Source organism: Cuculus canorus, chromosome 39, assembly GCF_017976375.1.
Source record: "Cuculus canorus isolate bCucCan1 chromosome 39, bCucCan1.pri, whole genome shotgun sequence".
Taxonomy (NCBI): Eukaryota; Metazoa; Chordata; class Aves; order Cuculiformes; family Cuculidae; genus Cuculus; species Cuculus canorus.
Genome location: NC_071439.1, coordinates 808138 through 829553, shown reverse-complemented (window position 1 = coordinate 829553; position 21416 = coordinate 808138). Strand labels below are relative to the sequence as shown.

General features: G+C 62.4%; 1 protein-coding gene across 1 annotated transcript; it reads left to right on the top strand.

The window, feature by feature from the left end:
• Window positions 1-98: 98 nt before the first annotated feature.
• On the top strand, window positions 99-20103 carry LOC128850175 (solute carrier family 12 member 6-like). The gene is made up of 24 exons (XM_054053162.1): window positions 99-1151; window positions 1305-1394; window positions 2031-2177; window positions 3223-3277; window positions 3358-3488; window positions 4185-4405; window positions 4500-4606; window positions 5220-5306; window positions 6353-6451; window positions 7270-7327; window positions 7980-8136; window positions 8971-9074; window positions 9168-9266; window positions 10481-10600; window positions 11382-11486; window positions 12552-12720; window positions 13505-13697; window positions 14897-15051; window positions 15851-15982; window positions 16568-16666; window positions 16984-17066; window positions 17327-17451; window positions 18331-18547; window positions 19965-20103. The coding sequence occupies exons 1-23, from the start codon at window positions 987-989 to the stop codon at window positions 18447-18449; spliced, it is 2820 nt and encodes a 939-aa protein (XP_053909137.1). The 5' UTR covers window positions 99-986; the 3' UTR covers window positions 18450-18547; window positions 19965-20103.
• Window positions 20104-21416: the final 1313 nt, after the last annotated feature.

Here is a 21416-nt window from a genome sequence, read left to right as displayed (position 1 = left end):
CCTCAAAAATGCTCCTTTATCCCCCCCAAAATGGCCCTTTTTCCTCTAAAATGCTCCTTTTCCCCCTAAAAATGCTCTTTTCCCCCCAAAAACGGTCCTTTTTCCTCCAAAAAATAGTCCTTATCCCTCAAAAATGGTCCTTTTTTCCCCCCCTTTTCCTGATAAAAAATGGCCGTCTTGGGGCCGTGACCTCCTGGTGACCCCGCTGACCTCTCCGTGACCTCACTGCCTTCTTGGTTCCTTCGCAGCGGCCATCTTGGCGTCGTGACCTCACGGCGACCCCACAGGCCTTGTGACCTCGTGGTGGCCATCTTGGCGTCATGACCTCTGGGTGACCTTGCCGACCTCTCGCCGCCCCCCTTGGCGGCCATCTTGGTGTTGCGTCTTCATAGCCTCCCGGTGACCTTTGTGGTGACCTCGTTGTGACCCCCGTGGTGGCCATGTTGGCGTCATGACCTCCTGGTGACCTTGCTGCTGCCGTGGCGGCCATGTTGGTGTCGTGACCTCTGGGTTACCACGCTGACCTCTCGCTGCCTCTGTGGTGGCCATGTTGGTGTCATGACCTCTTGGTGACCCCAGTGACCTCACTATCCCCGTGGTGGTCATATTGGTGTCATGACCTCCTGGTGACCCCGTGGTGGCCATGTTGGTGTGCTGACCTCATGGTGACCTCCTGGTGACCTCGCTGCTCCCGTTGGTATCATGTTGGTATCATGACCTCCTGGTGACCCCGTGGTGGCCATGTTGGTGTGGTGACCTCATGGTGACCTCCTGGTGACCTCACTGCCCCCGTTGGTATCATGTTGGTATCATGACCTCCTGGTGACCCCGTGGTGGCCATGTTGGTGTGGTGACCTCATGGTGACCTCCTGGTGACCTCGCTGCCCTCGTTGGTATCATGTTGATATCATGACCTCCTGGTGACCCCGTGGTGGCCATGTTGGCGTGCTGACCTCACGGTGACCTCGTGGTGCCTGCCGTCGGCCATGTCGTCGTCGTCGTCGAGCCCGGAGCCGCCATCACCGTCCAGCTCTCGCCCCCCTGGCAGCAGCGCCAGCCCCTCCCCCTCGGCTGAGGCCCTGCCCCCTCCTGCAGGCCCCGCCCTCCGCGGGGGGGACCCCGGCCCTCCCCGAGACCTCGCGCTCTTTGAGGTGAGACCCTTGTTTAGGGGGTGCCTCGTTAAAAAGGTTTGGGTCATTAGGGGTTATCTCATTATCTGAGGGGGGGGGTCATTAGGGGTCACCTCATTATGGGGGTTCATTAGGGGGTCCCCTCGTTAGCTCTGCTCGTTATCCCCTCCCCAGGAGGAGTTGGCCACGCGCCCCCGCGTTCCGGCCGTGCTGCGCCGCATGGCGCCCTACAGCGCCCTGAGCCCCGGCAGCGACCGCGGCCCCGTGAGTGCCACAGCTGGAGCCACAGCTGGAGCCACATCTGGAGGGGAAGGGGGGGGTGGGGGGGCAACATCTGGGGAACCAAAGTGGGGCGGAACCAAAGTGCGGCGGAACCAAAGTGCGGGGGATGGTGGGGTGGAGGGGAAGGGATTGGAGGGGCACCGAGGCAACTGGGGGGTGGGAAAGGAGGGGGCACCGGGGCAAAGAGAGGGGGTGGGCTTCAGGCGCCCCAGTGCCTCCCAGTCCCTTCCGGTGCTCCCATATCCCTCCCAGTGCCTCCCAGTTCCCCCTCCAGCCCTTCCCAGTGCTCCCAGTCGTTCCTTCCACAGGGACTTGGGGGTGGGCACTGGGAATTAGGGGGGATTTGGGGGGGGGCACTGGGAATTGGGGGGGATTCAGGGGGTTGGAGGGGGCACTGGGAATTGAGGGGGATTCAGGGGGTTGGGGGGGCACTGGAGTTTGCGGTGAACCCAGGGTTTTGGGAGGGTCTTTGGGATTTGGGGGGGGTCTCTGGGGTTTGGGGGTGCCCCATGGATTTGGGGGGGTCTCTGGGGTTTGGGGGTGCCCCATGGATTTGGGGGGGGTCTCTGGGGTTTGGGGGTGCCCCATGGATTTGGGGGGGGTCTCTCTGTGTTGCAGGGCCGAGCGTCGGGTGCGCTGCGGGCGGTGGCGCTGCCGGCGCTGCAGACGCCGCTGGGATTGGTGCTGGTGCTGCGGCTGCCGTGGGTGGTGGGAACGGGGGGGCTGCTGCAGGCGGGGGCCATCGCCCTGCTGCTGGGTGCCTGCGTGAGTGCCGCCACCCACGGCGACGGCCCTGACCCATAGCGACCCATAGTGAGAGCCCTGACCCATAGGGACCCATAGGGACCCATAGTGAGAGCCGTGACCTATAGGGACCCATAGCGACCCATAGAGAGAGCTCTGACCCATAGCGACCCATAGTGAGAGCCCTGACCCATAGGGACCCATAGGGACCCATAGTGAAAGCCCTGACCCACAGCAACCCATAGGGACCCACGGAAGGAGCCCTGACCCATAGCGACCCATAGGGACCCATAGGGACAGCCCTACCCCATAGTGGCCCATAGAGAGAGCCCAGACCCATAGGGACCCATAGGGACCCATAGTGAGAGCCCTGACCCATAGGGACCAATAGTGACCCATAGTGAGAGCCCTGACCCATAGTGACCCATAGGGACCCATAGGGACAGCCCTACCCCAGAGCGACCCATAGAGAGAGCTCTGACCCATAGCGACCCATAGTGAGAGCCCTGACCCATAGTGACCCATAGGGACCCATAGGGACAGCCCTACCCCAGAGCGACCCATAGAGAGAGCTCTGACCCATAGCGACCCATAGTGAGAGCCCTGACCCATAGGGACCCATAGTGACCCATAGTGAGAGCCGTGACCTATAGGGACCCATAGCGACCCATAGAGAGAGCCCTGACCCATAGCGACCCATAGAGTAGGAAGGGGGCGTGGCCAAGGGGCAGGGGGTTATTGGGCAAACCGGGACCAATGGGAGGCCAGGGAGTGGGGAACTGGGATTACTGGGAGCACTGGGAAGGGGTGATGGGGCAGACTGGGGGGAGGGGCGTGGTTTAAGGGAAGGGGCATGGTCAAATGGAAGGGGTGGGGTTTAGAGGGCAAGGGGGCGTGGTCAAATGGAAGCAGTGGGGCAATTGAATGGTTGTCAATTGGAAGGGGCGTGGCTTAAGGGTAAAGGGGTGTGGCCAATTTGCCATCAAGGGGCGTGGCTTGAGAATAGGCGGGGCTTAAAAGCAAGGGGGCGTGGCCATTCCCCTCCAATTCATTTAACCCCTTGCAGACCGCGCTGACCTCAGTGTCGCTGAGTGCTGTGGCCACCAACGGCCCCGACCCTGGTGAGCGAAGGGGATTAAAGGGGAGGGGATTCCCCCCTTTGGCCCCGCCTACCCGGTGACGTCACGGTGGGCGTGTCCAGGGGGATGCCCTCTGTCGCTGCTGTCGGGGGCGCTGGGCCCCGAGGCCGGGGGCGCCGTGGGGCTTTGCGCCTTCCTGAGCGCCGCCTTCGCCGCAGCCACCGCCGCCCTGGGTGCCGCCGAGCTGCTCATGGTGCGTCTGACCCACAGATCTGCCCCACAGATCCGCCTCAGACCCATAGCCACAGCCCCACGCGGCCCCACAGATCCGCCTCAGACCCATAGAGACAGCCCAGACCCATAGATCTGCCCTACAGATACAGCACCAGACCTATAGGTACAGCCATAGAGCCCACAGTGACCCATAGAGCCCCATAGATTCCTATAGCAAACCATAGGGGCCCATAGTGCCCCACAGATTGACTCATAGTAGCCCATAGGGAGCCATAGAAACCCATGGGGACCCACAGAGCTCCATAGGGTCCTATAGAGCCTATAGATACCCACAGAGACCCATAGTGCCCCATAGATTGATCTATAGTAGCCCATAGAGCTCCATAGGGAGCCATAGAAACCCATGGGGACCCATAGAGACCCATGGGGACCCATAGAGACGCATAAGGTCCTATAGAGCCCATAGAGCACGTAGGTGCCCATAGAGACCCATAGTGCCCCATAGATTAACCCATAGAGCCCATAGTGCCCCACAGAGCCCCACAGCACCCCATAGCACCCCATAGTGCCCACAGCGCCCCATAGAGACCCATAGTGCCCCATAGATTAACCCATAGTAGCCCATAGAGCCCATAGTGCCCCACAGAGCCCATAGGGACCCATAGAGCCCCATAGCGCCCCACAGCACCCCACGGCCTCCCCTCTCTCCCCATAGGTGTGCGTGGGGCCCCGAGGCGCGGTGCAGCCGGGCCGTGGGCGCTGGTGGCGGCTCAACGCCGGGCGCGGGCTCGGGGCGGCGGTGCTGGCCCTGCTGGCCCTGGCGGCCGCTTGCCCCCACGCTGAGCCCGTGGCCGCCCCGGCTAGCCCGGCTGGGCTAACGCTAGCCCTCCTGGGGCTAGCAGCTGGCGCCGTGCGGAACGCCTTCGCCAGCCACGCGTAAGTCTTGTCTGCTTTCGCTCCTGGTCCCCTTCCTTATGCAAATGAGATGCTAATGAGGTGTTAATTAGGTGTTTGGCTACTGTCCCTGCAGGCTCTGCTTGCCCAGCAGACCTGGTGGCCACCTGGAGCCCTGTGTGGGCAACGGATCGCAGCGGAACAGGCCGGCCTTCCCTGGGCCCAGCGCACACCTGCTGCAGCGTGAGTGGGGCTGCCCCATAGTGACCCACAGGGACCAAGAGAGAGAGCCCTGACCCACAGGGACCCATAGGGACCCAGAGAGAGAGCCCTGACCCATAGTGACCCACAGCGACACAGAGAGAGAGCCCTGACCCATAGCGACCCACAGGGACTCAGAGAGAGAGCTCTGCCCCATAGGGACCCACAGGGACCCATAGAGAGAGCTCTGCCCCACAGGGACCCACAGGGACCCAGAGAGAGAGCCCTGACCCATAGCGACCCACAGGGACCCAGAGAGAGAGCCCTGACCCATAGGGGCCCATAGAGAGAGTCCTGACCCATAGCGACCCATAGGGACAGCCCTGCCCCATAGCGACCCATAGTGGGAGCCCTTAACCATAGCGACCCATAGGGACCGTAGGGATCAATGAGAGCCTGCGAAGGGGGCGTGGCCATGAGGGAGGGGGCGTGGCTTGAGATGAAGCAAACAGCTGGGGGCGTGGCTTAATGGGATCAATAAACTTCTATGGATGGGGCGTGGCCGCAAGATCAATGAGAGTCTATGGATGGAGCGTGGCTTAAGGAGGGGGCGTGGCCAGAGAATCAAAGGGGGCTGATGACTCCACCCCCGCAGAGAACCTGTGGCCCCGCCCCCCCGAGGAGGAGGACGAGGATTGGTCCTTTGGGGCCCTCGTGGGGCTGAGCCTCCTGAGCGCCGCGGGTGAGCGTTTTGGGGTGAAAAAGGGCGGTTTTGGGGGTCGGGGGATGTTTGGGAGGAATGGGGAGTTGGAGGAAAAGGAGGTTCGGAGGGGGGGAAGGGGTGGTTTGGGGTGAAAACGGTGGATTTGGGGGTGAAAAGGGGGGATTTGGGGGTGAAAAGGGGGGATTTGGGGGGGAAAGGGGGGATTTGGGGGTGAAAAGGGTGGATTTGGGGGTGAAAAAGAGGGATTTGGGCGTGAAAAGGGGGGATTTGGGGGTGAAAAGGGTGGATTTGAGGGTGAAAAGGGGGGATTTGGGGGTGAAAATGGGGGATTTGGGGATGAAAAGGGGGGATTTGGGGGTGAAAGGGGGATTTGGGGGTGAAAAGGGTGGATTTGGGGGTGAAAAAGGGGATTTGGGGAGGAAAAGGGGGTATTTGGGGTGAAAAAGAGGATTTGGGGGTGAAAAAGGGGGGGATTTGGGGGTGAAAAGGGGAGATTTGGGGTGAAAAATGGGGATTTGGGGGGGAAGGGGGGATTTGGGGGTGAAAAGGGGGATTTGGGGGTAAAAGGGGGGATTTGGGGGTGAAAAGGGGGGATTTGGGGTTGAAAAAGGGGGATTTGGGGGTGAAAAGGGTGGATTTGAGGGTGAAAAGGGGGGATTTGGGGGTGAAAAGGGGGTTTGGGGTGAAAAAGGGGGATTTGGGGGTAGAAAAGGGGATTTGGAGATGAAAAGGGGGGATTTGAGGGTGAAAAGGGTGGATTTGGGGGTGAAAAAGGGGGATTTGAGGGTGAAAAGGGGGGATTTGGGGGTGAAAAGGGTGGATTTGGGGGTAGAAAAGGGGATTTGGGGGTGAAAAAGGGGGATTTGGGGGTGAAAAGGGGGGATTTGGGGGTGAAAAGGGGATTTGGGGGGGAAAAGGGGAATTTGGGGGTGAAAAAGGAGGGATTTGGGGGGAAAAAGAGAGGGTTTTTTGGGGAAAAATGGGGTTTTGGGGTGAAAAGGGGATTTTTTTTGGGTGAGAAAAAGGGGTTTTGGGGTCCAAAGTGTGATTTTGGTCTTTTTCAGGGCCGCTGTGGGGCTGTGGGCGTTGGGGGGCCCTCGGGGACGCCCCCCGATCAGTGGCCGCCGGGAGCCTCGGAGCCGCCGCCACCACCACCGGCGCCTGCATCCGAACTGGGGAAACTGGGAGCACTGGGAGGGACTGGGGGAGACTGGGAGGGACTGGGATGGACTGGGGGAGACTGGGAGAGACTGGGACCTGAAACTGGGAGGGACTGGGATGGACTGGGGGAGATTGGGAGGGACTGGAAGAGACTGGGACCTGAAACTGGGAGGGACTGGGATGGACTGGGAGAGATTGGGGGAGACTGGGACCTGGAACTGGGAGAGACTGGGATGGACTGGGGGAGATTGGGAGGGACTGGGATGGACTGGAGGAGACTGGAAGAGACTGGGACCTGAAACTGGGAGGGACTGGGATGGACTGGGAGAGATTGGGGGAGACTGGAAGAGACTGGGACCTGAAACTGGGAGGGACTGGGATGGACTGGGAGAGACTGGGATGGACTGGGGGAGACTGGAAGAGACTGGGACCTGAAACTGGGAGGGACTGGGGTGGACTGGGAGAGATTGGGGGAGACTGGGATAGGCTGGGAGGGACTGGGATGGACTGGGGGAGACTGGGATGGACTGGGGGAGACTGGGATGGACTGGGAGGGACTGGGACCTGAAACTGGGAGAGACTGGGATGGACTGGGAGAGACTGGGATGGACTGGGGGAGACTGGGGGAGACTGGGATGGACTGGAAGAGACTGGAAGAGACTGGGAGGGACTGGGATGGACTGGGGGAGACTGGGAGAGACTGGGACCTGAAACTGGGAGGGACTGGGATGGACTGGGATGGACTGGGATGGACTGTGACCCGGCACTGGTTTGCACTGGTTTGTACTGGTTTGTACTGGGAGGCTCCTTGACCCCGCAGTCGCGCTGGCGGCGCTGGCGCTGGGGGGCAGCGTGGAGGGGCGGCTGCTGCGCGCCAGGTGAGACCAGTATGGACCAGTATGGACCAGTATAGACCAGTAAGGGGCCCCACAGAGCAGAGGCACCTGTGCTCCCAGTATCCCCAGTGCTCCCAGTTCCCATGGGGGGGTTCCCAGTGCTCCCAGTGCCCGGGGGGGGGGGGGGGGTTCCCAGTGCTCCCAGTGCCCGTGGGGGGCGGTCTCCCAGTGCTCCCAGTGCTCCCAGTTCCCATGGGTGGGTTTCCCAGTGCTCCCAGTATCCCCAGTACCCCCAGTATCCCCAGGTTCGGGGGGGTTCCCAGTGCTCCCAGTATCCCCAGTACCCCCAGTATCCCCAGGTTGGGGGGGGGTCCCCAGTGCTCCCAGTTCCCATGGGGGAGGTTTCCCAGTGCTCCCAGTTCCCACAGGTGGGCTTCCCAGTGCTCCCAGTATCCCCAGTATCCCCAGTACCCCCAGGTTCGGGGGGGTTCCCAGTACCCATGGGTGGGTTCCCAGTGCTCCCAGTTGCCGTGGGGGAGGTTTCCCAGTGCTCCCAGTTCCCACAGGTGGGCTTCCCAGTGCTCCCAGTATCCCCAGTATCCCCAGTACCCCCAGGTCCCAGGCGGTTCCCAGTGCTCCCAGTGCTCCCAGTTGCCATGGGGGGGTCTCCCAGTGCTCCCAGTTTGCCCCGCAGGTGGTCGCGGGGCCCGTGGGGCGCGTGGTGGCCGGGGCCGTGGGTGCCGGCGCTGTCGGGGCTGACGTCGGGGGCGGCCGTGGGGCTGACGGCGCTGGCGGGGGGCGCGCGGCTGCTGCGGGGGCTGGCGAGGAGCCGCGCCCTGCCCCTGCCCCACGTGAGTGCCCCATAGCTGCCCCATAGCTGCCCCATAGCGACCCACAGCATCCCCTGCCCCACGGCGTCACCACATCCCCATGGCATCCTGTTCCATATAGTGACCCATAGCTGCCCCATAGCGCTCTATAGAGCCCCATAGCAACCCATAATGACCCATAGCTGCCCCATAGCGCCCTATAGAGCCCCATAGCAACCCATAATGACCCATAGCGACCCACAGCATCTCCTGCCCCACGGCGTCACCGCATCCCCATGGCATCCTGTTCCCCATAATGACCCGTAGCTGCCCCATAGTGCCCTATAGAGCCCCATAGCAACCCATAATGACCCATAGCTGCCCCATAGCGCCCTATAGAGCCCCATAGCGACCCATAATGACCCATAGCGACCCACAGCATCCCCTGCCCCACGGCGTCACCGCATCCCCATGGCATCCTGTTCCACATAATGACCCGTAGCTGCCCCATAGCGCCCTATAGAGCCCCATAGCAACCCATAATGACCCATAGCGACCCACAGCATCCCCCGCCCCACGGCGTCACCACATCCCCATGGCATCCTGTTCCACATAATGACCCATAGCTGCCCCATAGCGCCCTATAGAGCCCCATAGCGACCCATAATGACCCATAGCAACCCACAGCATCCCCTGCCCCACGGCGTCACCGCATCCCCATGGCATCCTGTTCCACATAATGACCCGTAGCTGCCCCATAGCTGCCCCATAGCGCCCTATAGAGCCCCATAGCACCCTATAGAGCCCCATAGCAACCCGTAACGACCCATAGAACCCCCTAGCCGCCCCATAGCGCCCCACATCTCTCTCCCACAGGCCCTGGGCTCGGGACGCCTTTGGCCGCTGGCGGCCACATCGGCGATGGCGGCGCTCGGCGTCCTCCTCGGCTCTTTGGACCTGGTGGCGCCCGTCCTGTCGGTGTGAGCGTCGTCGTGTCCCCCGCCCGATGACGTCACGGTCCTCTCGATGACGTCACGGCCCCCCCGATGACGTCACGCCCCCCCCCAAACCAGGTTCTGCCTCACCTCCTACCTGGGTCTGAACTTGGCCTGCGCCCTGCAGGGGCTCCTGCCCACGCCGGGATGGGCCCCGCGCTGCCGCCTCTACCACTGGTGAGACCCACGGCTGCCCCACAGCGGCCCCACGGCTGCCCCATAGCAGCCCCGCGCCCCACAGCCACCCCACAGCTGCCTCCTGCCCCATAGTGCCCTGAGCTCTACGGTCTCTCTGAGCTCTGTGGCTGCTCTGTGGCTGCTCTGTGGCCGCCCTGTGCCCCACAGCTGCCCCATAGCTGCCCCGTGGCTGCACTATAGGTGCCCTAAGACTGCCCCATAGAGGCCCTGTGCCCCACAGCCACCCCAGTCTCTATGGGTCCGTATGGCCTCTGTGTGTCCCTGTGGGTCCTTCTGTGGGACTCTATGGGTCTCTATGGGCTCTATGGATCCCTGTGGGCTCTATGGGTCCATGTGGGTCCGTATGGGCTCTATGGCTCCCTAAGGGCTCTATGGGTCTCTGTGGGTCCCTATGGGTCTCTATGGGCTCTGTGGGTCCCTATGGGCTCTGTGGATCCCTATGGATCCCTGTGGGCTCTATGGGGTCTCTGTGGGTCCCTATGGGTCTCTATGGGCTCTGTGGGTCCCTATGGGCTCAATGTGTCTCTGTGAGTCCCCGTGGGCCCTATGGGTCCCTATGGGTCTCTATAGGTCTGTGTGGGTCTCTGTGGGTCGCTATGGGTCCCCATGGGTCTTTATGGGCTCTGTGGGTCCCTATGGCCTCTATGGGTCTCTGTGGGCCTCTATGGGCTCTATGGGTCCCTATGGCCTCTATGGGTCTCTGTGGGTCTCTATGGGCCCTATGGGTCCCTATGGGTCCCTATGGGTCTCTATGGGCTCTGTGGGTCCCTATGGGCTCTATGGGTCCCTATGGCCTCTATGGGGCTCTGTGGGTCCCTATGGGCTCTATGGGTCCCTATGGCCTCTATGGGGCTCTGTGGGTCCCTATGGGCTCTATGGGTCTCTATGGGCTCTATGTGTCCCTATGGGTCTCTATAGGTCTCTGTGGGTCGCTATGGGTCCCCATGGGTCTTTATGGGCTCTGTGGGTCCCTATGGGCTCTATGGGTCTCTATGGGCTCTATGTGTCCCTGTGGGTCCCTATGGGCTCTATGGGTCCCTATGTGACCCTATGGGCTCTATGGGTCCCTGTGGGCTCTATGTGTCCCTGTGGGCCCCTATGGATCTCTATGGGTCCCTATGGGCCCCTATGGGCCCTGTGGGCTCTCCGGGTCCCCCCGAGCTCCCTGACGCGCGGTGTCTCCCCGGTCTCAGGGCGCTGTCGCTGGCGGGGGCCGCGCTGTGCCTGGCGCTGGCGCCGCTGCCGTGCTGGCCCTGCGCCCTCCTCGCCCTCGGCATCGGCGCCACCGCCTACAAATACCTCGAGTACCGCGGGTGAGGCCTTGGGGGGCCCTCGGGAGGGGGGGCGCTATGGGTCTCTGTGGGTCAGTGTGGGACTCTATGGGTTTTGGGGGTCCCTATGGGTCTCTGTGAGCAATATGGGTTACTATAGGGCTCTATGGGGGTTGCTGTGGGTCCCGATGGCCTCTGTGGGTCGCTATGGGTCACTATACATCCCTATGGGCTCTATGGGTCCCTATGGGTCACTGTGGGTGTCTCTGGGCTTTGTGGGTCTCTGTGGGTCCTTATGGGTCTCTATGGGTCTCTATGGGTTGCTGTGGATCCCTATGGCTTTCTATGGGTCACTATGGGCTCTATGGGTCGCTGTGGGTCACTATGGGCTCTGTGGGTCACTATGGGCTCTATGGGTTGCTGTGGGTCACTATGGGGCTCTGTGGGTCCCTATGGGCTCAATGGGTCTCTATGGGTCTCTTTGCCTCCCTCTGGTCGCTATGGGTCCCTCTGGGCTCTATGGGTCGCTGTGGGTCCCTATGGGTCTCTATGGGTCCCTCTGGTCGCTATGGGTCCCTCTGGGCTCTATGGGTCGCTGTGGGTCCCTATGGGTCTCTATGGGTCCCTCTGGTCGCTATGGGTCCCTCTGGGCTCTATGGGTCGCTGTGGGTCCCTATGGGTCTCTATGAGCTCTATGGGTCCCTCTGGTCACTACGGGTCCCTCTGGATTCTATGGGTCTCTTTGCACTTCCCCACTTGTGGGGCAGAGGGGAGACTCGCGGTGTGTCCGTGGGTCGCCCCACGGCTGCCCCACACGTCGCAGGGCGCAGAGCGAGTGGGGCGAGGGCCTGCGCGGGCTCTTCCTCAGCGCCGCCCGCTTCGCCCTCCTGCGCCTGGAGGACGGCGAACCGCCCGCGCCCTCCTGGAGGTGAGCGACCCACACGTGTGGGGCAGCTGTGGGGCAGCCGTGGGGTGCAGCGGAGACACCCCAAAACGGGGTGGTGGGGGCTGCTATGGGTCGTGCTACAGGGCTGTATAAGCTCTGTGGGTCACTCTGGGTCTCTGTGGGTCTCTATGGGTTTGCTATGGTCCCTATAGGCTCTATGAGTCTATATGGGTCCCTATGGGCTCTATGAGTACCTATGGGTCCCCATGGGTCTTTATGGGATCTATGGGTCCCTATGGGGCTCTGTGGGTCTCTATAGGTCTCTGTGGGTCGCTATGGGGCTCTGCGGGTCCCTATGGGTCCCTATGGACTCTGTGGGTCTCTGTGGGTCTCTATGGGTTCTATGGGTCCCTATGATCTCTATGGGACACTGTGGGTCTCTATGGGCTTTATGGGTCCCTATGGGCTCTGTGGGTCCCCATGAGTTCCTATGGGCTCTATGGGTCTCTATGGCCTCTGTGGATCCCTATGAGTCTCTATGGGTCTCTGTGGGTTGCTATGGGTCTCTGTAGGCTCTGTGGGTCTCTATGGGTCCCCATGGGTCTTTATGGGCTCTGTGGGTCCCTATGGGCTCTGTGGGTCCCTATGGGTCCCTATGGACTCTGTTGGTCTCTGTGGGTCCCTATGGGTCCCTATAGACTCTGTGGGTCTCTGTGGTTCTCTATGGGCTCTATGAGTCCCTATGGGCTCTATGGGTCTCTATGATCTCTATGGGTCACTGTGGGTCTCTATGGGCTTTATGGGTCCCTATGAGTTCCTATGGGCTTTGTGGGTCCCTATGAGTTCCTATGGGCTCTATGGGTCTCTGTGGGTCTCTATGGGTCCCTGTGGGTCTCTATGGGTCTCTATGGGTGCAATGGGTCCCTGTGGGTCTCTTGGGCTCTGTGGGTCTCTATGGGTCCCTGTGGGTCTCTATGGTCTCTATGGGTGCAATGGGTCCTTGTGGGTCCCTATGGGCTTTGTGGGTCTCTATGGGTCCCTATGGGTCCCTATGGGCTCTGTGGGTCCCTATGGGCTCCGTGGGTCACGCCGTGGGTCTCCCCGCAGGCCGCAGCTGCTGGTGCTGGTGAAGCTGGACGCTGCGCTGCGCCCCACGCAGCCCCAGTTGCTGGCACTGGCCGCCCAGTTACAAACTGGGAAGGGGCTGACGGTACTGGGATCGGTGCTGCCCGGTGAGCTGCCCGGCGACCTGCCCCGCGCCCGCCACGCCGAGACGGTCAGTGGGGCAGCTATGGGGCCCTATGGGTCTCTATGGGTCCCTATGGGTCTGTATGGGCTCTATCGGTTCCTATGGGTCTGGGGGTTTGGGGGTTCCCTATGGGTCTTTATGGGACCCCGTGGGCTCTATGCGTGTCTATGGGTCTCTGTGGGGTCCTATGGGTCCCTCTGGGCTCTGTGGGTTTCTATGGGTCTCTATGGGGCCCTATGGGTCTCTATGGGTCTCTATGGGTCCCTATGGGTCTCTATGGGCTCTATCGGTTCCTGTGGGTCTCTATGGGTCTTTATGGGTCTGGGGGTTTGGGGGTTCCCTATGGGTCTCTATGGGTCCCTATGGGTCTTTATGGATATAGGGGATCCCTATGGGTCTCTATGGGTCCCTATGGGTCTTTATGGATATAGGGGGTCCCTATGGGTCTCTATGGGTCCCTATGGGTCTTTATGGGTCCCTATGGGTCTTTATGGATATAGGGGGTCCCTATGGGTCTCTATGGGTCCCTATGGGTCTTTATGGGTCCCTATGGGTCTTTATGGGTATAGGGAGTCCCTATGGGTCTCTATGGGTCCCTATGGGTCTTTATGGATATAGGGGGTCCCTATGGGTCTCCATGGGTCTGTGTTGGTCACTATGGGTCCCTATGTGTCTCTATGGGTCCGTATGTGTCTATGTGGGTCTCTATGGGTCTGGGAGGTCCCTATGGGTCTGGGGGGGTGGTTAGTGGGTCCCTATGGATCTGGGGTGCTATAGGCCCCCCCCCAACCCCCCTTTTCCGCCCCCCCAGGCCCTGCGGGAGGCGCTGGCGGCCGAGGGCGCCCGTGGCTTTGTGCAGGTGCTGGTGGGGCCGGGGGGTGCCCGGGGGTTCCCCAAAGAGTTGGGGTCCCTGGTGCAGGGCTGCGGGCTCGGGGCGCTGCGCCCCAACGCCGTCCTACTGGGCTGGCCCCGACGGGAGCCCCCCCACGCCCGGGCCTTTGTTGGTACGGGGGGGTTTGGGGGTACAGAGGGGGGGTTGGGGGGGGACAAAGGGGAAATAAAGGGGGTTTTGGGGGGGATAAAAGGGGGTTTGGGGGGGGAAAAAAGGGGGTTTGGGGGGGATAAAGGGGGTTTGGGGGGGGAAAAAGGGGGTTTGGGGGGAAAAAGGGGGTTTGGGGGGAAAAAGGGGGTTTTGGGGGGGATTAAGGGGGTTTGGGGGGGATAAAGGGGGGTTTGGGTGGCTTTGGGGTGGTTTGTGGAGGATTTTGGGTGGATTTGGATGGATTTGGGGTGGTTTTGGCTGGATTTGGTGTGGTTTTGGGAGGATTTGGGGTGGATTTGGAAGGATTTGGGGTGGTTTTGGGTGGATTTGGATGGATTTTGGGTGGTTTTGGGAGGATTTTGGGTGGATTTGAGTGGATTTGGGGTGGTTTGGGGAGGATTTTGGGTGGATTTGGGTGGTTTTGGGAGGATTTTGGGTGGCTTTGGGGTGGTTTTGGGAGGATTTGGATGGATTTGGTGTGGTTTTGGAAGGATTTGGGGTGATTTGGGGTAGATTTGGATGGATTTGGGGTGGTTTTGGGTGGATTTGGATGGCTTTGGGGTGGTTTTGGGTGGTTTTGGGAGGATTTGGGGTGATTTTGGGTGGCTTTGGGGTGGCTTTGGGGTGATTTTGGGTGGATTTGAGTGGATTTGGATGGATTTTGTGTGGTTTTGGGAGGATTTGGGGTGGCTTTGGGAGGATTTTGGATGGATTTGGGGTGGTTTTGTGTGGTTTTGGATGGCTTTGGGGTGGTTTGGGAGGATTTTGGGTGCATTTGGATGGCTTTGGGGTGGTTTTGGGTGGTTTTGGGTGGATTTGGGGTGGTTTTGGGTGGATTTGGATGGCTTTGGGGTGGTTTTGGGTGGTTTTGGATGGCTTTGGGGTGGTTTGGGTGGCTTTGGGGTGGTTTGGGGTGATTTTGGGTGGCTTTGGGGTGGTTTTGGGGTGGTTTTGGGTGGATTTTGGATGGTTTTGGGGTGATTTTGGGTGGCTTTGGGGTGGTTTGGGGTGGATTTGTGTGGATTTGGGGTGGTTTTGGGTGGTTTTGGATGGCTTTGGGGTGGTTTGGGAGGATTTGGGGTGGCTTTGGGTGGGGGGCAGGTTCGGGGTGTTCCTGTCCCTCTTTGGGTCTCCCCAGCCCCCCGCGCGTGTCCCCCCCAGAGCTGCTGCGGGTGTCGGGGGCCGGCGGGCGAGCCGTGCTGGTGGCCAAGGGGCCGCTGGAACTGGGGGTGCAGGGGGGCACCCTGGACGTCTGGTGGGTGGTGGGCGACGGGCGGCTGCTCACCCTATTGCCTCTGCTGCTGCGGCGACACCCGGTACGGACGCTATGGGGCAGCTGTGGGGCAGGGGGGGCGCCGGGGGGTGCTTCAGGGGGGCTCTATGGGTCTCTATGGGTCTCTATGGGCTCTATGGGTCCCCATTGATTCCTGTGGGTCCCTATTGGTTTCTATGGGTCACTATGGGGCTCTATGGGTCCCCATTGATTCCTGTGGGTCGCTATGGGGCTCTATGGGTCCCCATTGATCCCTATTGGTCCCCATTGCTTTCTATGGGCTCTATGGGTCTCTATGGGTCTCTATGGGTCCCCATTGATCCCTATTGGTCCCCATTGATCCCTATTGGTCCCCATTGCTTTCTATGGGCTCTATGGGTCTCTATGGGTCTCTGTGGGTCCCCATTGATCCCTATGGGCTCTATGGGTCTCTGTGGGTCCCCATTGATCCCTATTGGCCTCCATGGATCCCTATTGCTTTCTATGGGCTCTATGGGTCTCTGTGGGTCCCCATTGATCCCTGTGGATCCCTATTGCTTTCTATGGGCTCTATGGGTCTCTATGGGTCCCCATTGATCCCTATTGGTCCTCATTGATCCCTATTGCTTTCTATGGGCTCTATGGGTCTCCATTGATCCCTATGGGCTCTATGGGTCTCTATGGGTCCCCATCGATCCCTATGGGTCCCAATTGGTTTCTATAGGGCTCTGTTGGTCCCTATGGATACCTGTAGGTCTGTATGGGTCTATATGCGGCTCTATGGCTCCCTGAGGGTCCCTATGGGTCCCTACGGGTCCCTATGGGCTCTGTGGGTCTCTTTGTCCCCTATACACCCCCTATAGTCGTGGCGCGGCAGCCGGGTTCGTCTCTTCGCGGTGGCATCGCTGCGCGAGAACAGCCTGGGGCTGCGGCGGCTGCTGGAGGCCGAGGCGCGGCGCAGGGGGCTGCAGGCGCAGGCGCACGTCGTCGAGCTGGTGAGACCAGTACACACCAGTACGGACCAGTTACCCCCAGCCTCCAGGGCCCCCAGAGCCCTCCCAGTGCCCCCCAGTGCCCTCCAGTCCCTCCCAGTGTGCTCCAATCCCCTCCCAGTCCCTCCCAGTACCTTCTCAGTTCTCTCCCAGTCCCAGCATTCCCCCTCCCAGTCCCTCCCAGTTCCCCCATTCCTCTCCCAGTACCCCACAATCCTCTCCCAGTGCCCCCACGTCCCTCTCAGTCCCTCCCAGTCCCTCCCAGTGCCCTTATTCCCCCTCCCAGTACCCCACAATCCTCTCCCAGTTCCCCCATTCCCCCTCCCAGTACCCCACAATCCTCTCCCAGTGCCCCCCTTTCCCCTCCTACTCCCTCCCAGCTCCCCCCTTTGCCTCGGTGCCCCCTCCTTTCCTTTCCCCCAGGTGCCTCGGTGCCACTGCCAATCCCTTCCCCCCCACCCCCGGTTCCCCTCCCTTTGGTTCCCCCTCCCCCCCCCAGTTCCCAGACCCAAAGCAGCCATTTTTCACCCCAACCAGTCCCTCCCAGTCCCTCCCAGTCCCTCCCAGTGCCCCCTTTCCGCCCCCCAGGATGACAGCGACGTCTCAGCCGATGCCTACGAGCGAACGCTGATGATGGAGCAGCGCGCCCAGATGCTGCGGCAGATGCAGCTGGCCAGGGCGGCCCAGGCATGTACTGGGAGGCACTGGGAGGCACTGGGAGGGACTGGGAGGGGAAATGGGGGCACTGGGAGGGACTGGGAGGGGGAATGGAGGGACTGGGAGGGGGAATGGGGGCACTGGGAGGGACTGGGAGGAGGAATGGTGGCACTGGGAGGGACTGGGAGGCACTGGGAGAGGCAAATGGGGGCACTGGGAGGGACTGGGGAGGATGAGGGGGTACTGGGAGTCACTGGTCCATACTGGGAGGCACTGGGTGGGTGTTTTGGTGTGTCCCCGGGGGGTCACTGGTCTGTGCTGGTCTATACTGGTCTGTACTGGTCCAGGGAGGGCCCCCCCCTTCGGTGGCCCCGAGTGCGGCCGAAGAGGAGGATGAGGAGGAGGAAGGGCCCCTCCGGGGTCCCAGTCTGTAAGTCAAACTGGAGCAACTGGGAGGGAACTGGGAGGCACTGGGAGGAACTGGGAGGCACTGGGAGGGCACTGGAGGGGCAGTGGGGCATACTGGGAGCACTGGGATGGACTGGGAGAGAACTGAGTGGGGCTTTGGGCCGTACAGGGGGCACTGGGAGGGAACTGGGAGGGGGAATTGGGGCTAAATGGGTGGGAAGCACTGGTCTATACTGGTCTATACTGGTTTATACTGGTTGATACTGGTTTATACTGGTGCAGGGGCAACGTGCGGCGCATGCACGCGGCGCAGCGGCTGAACGCGGCCGTGGGGCAGCACTCGGGGGGGGCACGACTGGTGCTGCTCGACCTCCCCCCACCCCCCCCGCGGCGGCGGCCAGAGTCCTGTATCCACTGGGAGCACTGGGAGGGACTGGGAGGGACTGGGAGGGGGAATGGGGGCACTGGGAGGGACTGGGAGGGACTGGGAGGGGGAATGGGGGCACTGGGAGGGACTGGGAGGGGGAATGGGGGCACTGGGAGGGACTGGGAAGGAACTGGGAGGGGGGATGGGGGCACTGGGAGGGACTGGGAGGGAGAATGGAGGCACTGGGAGGGACTGGGAGGGGGAATGGAGGCACTGGGAGGGACTGGGAGGGACTGGGAGGGGGGAATGGAGGCACTGGGAGGGACTGGGAGGGACTGGGAGGGGGGAATGGAGGCACTGGGAGGGACTGGGAGGGGGAATTGGGGCACTGGGAGGGACTGGGAGGGACTGGGAGGGGGAATGGGGGTACTGGAAGGGACTGGGAGGGGGGATGGGGGCACTGGGAGGGACTGGGAGGGACTGGGATGGGGGAATGGGGGCACTGGGAGGGACTGGGAGGGACTGGGAGGGGGGAATGGAGGCACTGGGAGGGACTGGGAGGGACTGGGATGGGGGAATGGAGGCACTGGGAGGGACTGGGAGGGACTGGGAGGGGGGAATGGAGGCACTGGGAGGGACTGGGAGGGAGAATGGGGGGACTGGGAGGGACTGGGAAGGAACTGGGAGGGACTGGGAGGGGGAATGGGGGCACTGGGAGAGACTGGGAAGGAACTGGGAGGACTGGAGGGGACTGGGAGGGACTGGGAGGGGGAATGGGGGCACTGGGAGGGGAGAATGGGAGCACTGGGAGGGACTGGGAGAGCACTGGGATGGACTGGGAGGGACTGGGAGGGGGAAAATGGGGGTCACTGGGCTCAAACTGGTCCCAACTGGTCCCAACTGGTCCTTAACTGGTCAGACCTGGAGTTCCTGGAGGTGCTGACGGAGGGCCTGGGGCCGGTGCTGCTGGTGCGGGGCGGGGACGACACCAGTATGGACCAGTATGGACCAGTACAGACCAGTACCACACCCGTATGAGCCCTGCTCGTCAAGGCCTGGCCCAGTATGGACCAGTACAGACCAGTACAGACCAGTATGACACCAGTCTGAGCCCTCGCTCTTCAAGGACAAGCCCGGTATGGACTCTGGCACTCCCAGTATGGACTAGTACAGACCAGTATGACACCAGTACAAGCCCTGGCTCTTCAAGGAACGGCCCAGTATGGACCCAGTGCTCCCAGTATAGCCCAGTACGATCCCAGTATGGGCTGCTGCCCTCCCAGTATAGCACCAGTGCTTCCAGTACGCCGCCAGCCTGAGCCCAGTGCTCCCAGTATCTCCCAGTATAGCACCAGTGCTCCCAGTATAGCTCCAGTCTGAGCCCAAGCTCTTCAAAGACGATCCCAGTATGGACCCCAGCACTCCCAGTATGGACCAGTACAAACCAGTACACTACCAGTCCGAGCCCTGTCTCTTCAATCATCATCCCAGTATGGGCCCCAGCGCTCCCAGTATAGTACCAGTGCTCCCAGTCTGGCTCCCAGTGCTCCCAGTTTGGCTCCCAGTACGGCTCCCAGTACAGCCCTGGGTCTCCCGGGGGGGGGGGGGGGGGGGGGGGGGGGGGGGGGGGGGGGGGGGGGAGGGGGCGGGGCGAAGCGGTCGCGAGTCGATGACGTCACTTGGGGCGCGACCCGCGCGCTCGAGAGGAGCCGCCGCCAATGGGGGGGGGCGAAGTGAGGTGAACTGGGATGGGACTGGGGAGCACTGGGAGGGACTGGGAGGGGGAGTGGGGGAACTGGGAGGGCACTGGGAGCCACCGGGACACATTGGGAGGGCATTAGGATGAACTGGGAGCCACTGGGGAGGACTGGGAGGCCAAAGGGGGGGGCACTGGGAGGGACTGGGACACACTGGGAAGGCACTGAGAGCCACTGGGATGCACTGGGAGAGGGAATGGAGGGACTGGAGGACACTGGGATGCACTGGGGAGCACTGGGAGGGGGACTGGGGGACACTGGGATGCACTGGGGAGCACTGGGAGGGGGACTGGGGGACACTGGGATGCACTGGGGAGCACTGGGAGGGGGACTGGGGGACACTGGGATGCACTGGGAGGGGAATGGAGGGACTGGGGGACACTGGGAAGCACTGGGCTGTGGTGCTGAGGGCTGTGGGCGGGGTTTAAACGCACTGGGCGTGGGTTGTGGCTGTATGGGCGTGGTCTGCGCGGCTGTGGGCGTGGCTTAGGGGGTTTAGAGGAGGCTTGCGGCTGTGTGGGCGGGGTTTAAGGGCTGCGGGCGGGGCTTAAGGGGTGCGGGCGGGGCTTAAGGGGTGCGGGCGGGGCTTAAGGGGTGCGGGCGGGGTTTAAGGGGTGCGGGCGGGGTTTAAGGGGTGCGGGCGGGGTTTAAGGGGTGCGGGCGGGGTTTAAGGAGGTGTGGGCGGGGTTTAAGGGGTTGTGGGCGGGGTTTAAGGGGTGCAGGCAGGGTTTAAGGGGTGCGGGCGGGGTTTAAGGGACTGCAGGCGGGGCTTATGTCGGTCTGACCCCGCCCCCAGGCTGCGGCTGGCGCTGGCGGCCTCGTGGCTGGCGCTGCGGCGTCGCCGTCGGTCGCATTTCCCGCAGGCGCTGCAGCTCTTGGAGGCGGTGACGGCGGCGGCGCCGCGGCTGCTGCGGGAACGGCACCGCGCCCGCCTGCGCCTGGGGCTGCGCGCCCTCGTAAGGACCAGTACCCCACCAGTACAGACCAGTAGGGGCCTCTGCGGGCCTTTAGGGACCGCTGGAGACCAGGAGGGAGCAAAACCAGTGCTCCCAGTGCTCCCCCAGTCCCTCCCAGTGCCCCCATTCCCCCTCCCAGTGCCCCCAGTCCTCCTCCCAGTGCCCCCATTCTGCCTCCCAGTCCCTCCCAGTGCCCCCAGTCCCCTCCCAGTGCCCCACAATCCCCTCCCAGTGCCCCCAGTCCCCCTCCCAGTCCCTCCCAGTGCCCCCATTCCCCCTCCCAGTCCCTCCCAGTGCCCCCATTCCCCCTCCCAGTCCCTCCCAGTCCCTCCTGGTGCCCCCATTCCCCCTCCCAGTGCCCCCATTCCCCCTCCCAGTCCCTCCCAGTGCCCCCATTCCTCCTCCCAGTGCCCCCATTCTCCCTCCCAGTCCCTCCCATTGCCCCCAGTCCCCATCTTGTTCAAGCCCCACCCCCCCATAGGGGGCGGCCATCTTGTTCAAGGGGGCAGCCATTTTGGCACTGGGGGCGGCCATCTTGGCATGGCTACCCCCGCAGGCGGCGGCCATCTTGCAGGTGGTGCTGCAGCTCTTGGGGGAGGCCCAGGGTGAGGCCGAGGTCCTCGACGCCCTCGACCGTCTCTTCCCGCCAGCGGCTCCACAGCCTTCAGCCATTGCCGAAGCCTCAGGAACCTTCCGGAACCTCGTGCTGGGGCTGCTGCGAGACCCGGACAGGCGGCGCGCTTACCTGCAGGTGCCTCAGTGCCCCCATTCCCCCTCCCAGTCCCTCCCAGTGCCCCCATTCCCCCTCCCAGTGCCTCCCAGTAGCTCCCAGTCCGCAGGGCCCGGTGCAGCAGGAGTACGGGGAACCGTTCCTACGGGCGCTCGAAAGCCTCTACCACGAATTCCTGGAGCGGTTGGAGAGCACTCTGTCCCCCCCCGACCTGCCCGAGGTACTGGGAGGGACTGGTAGGGACTGGGAGGGGGAATGGGGGCACTGGGAGGGGGAATGGGAGCACTGGGAGGGACTGGGAGGGGGAATGGGGGCACTGGGAGGGGGAATGGGGGCACTGGGAGGGACTGGGAGGGGGAATGGGAGCACTGGGAGGGACTGGGAGGGGGACTGGGGGCACTGGGAGGGGCACTGTGGTGTTACTGGTCGGTTACTGGTCGGTTACTGGTCCCAGTTGCTCGAGGCCGCCTGGAGCCATGGTCCCCCCGGGCCCCGACCCACGGAGCTGCCCCTGCTGAGCCGCTACCTCGGAGACACCCGTCCGCCCGGTACTGGGAGCACT

Bases quoted from the DNA above. Each gene is read 5' to 3' on its own strand.
- LOC128850175 (XM_054053162.1), top strand. From the start codon at position 987: ATGTCGTCGTCGTCGTCGAGCCCGGAGCCGCCATCACCGTCCAGCTCT. The intron at 15,052-15,850 runs GTACGGACGCTA...CACCCCCTATAG, and splicing joins TGCTGCTGCGGCGACACCCG to TCGTGGCGCGGCAGCCGGGT. The intron at 16,667-16,983 runs GCATGTACTGGG...GTACTGGTCCAG, and splicing joins AGCTGGCCAGGGCGGCCCAG to GGAGGGCCCCCCCCTTCGGT.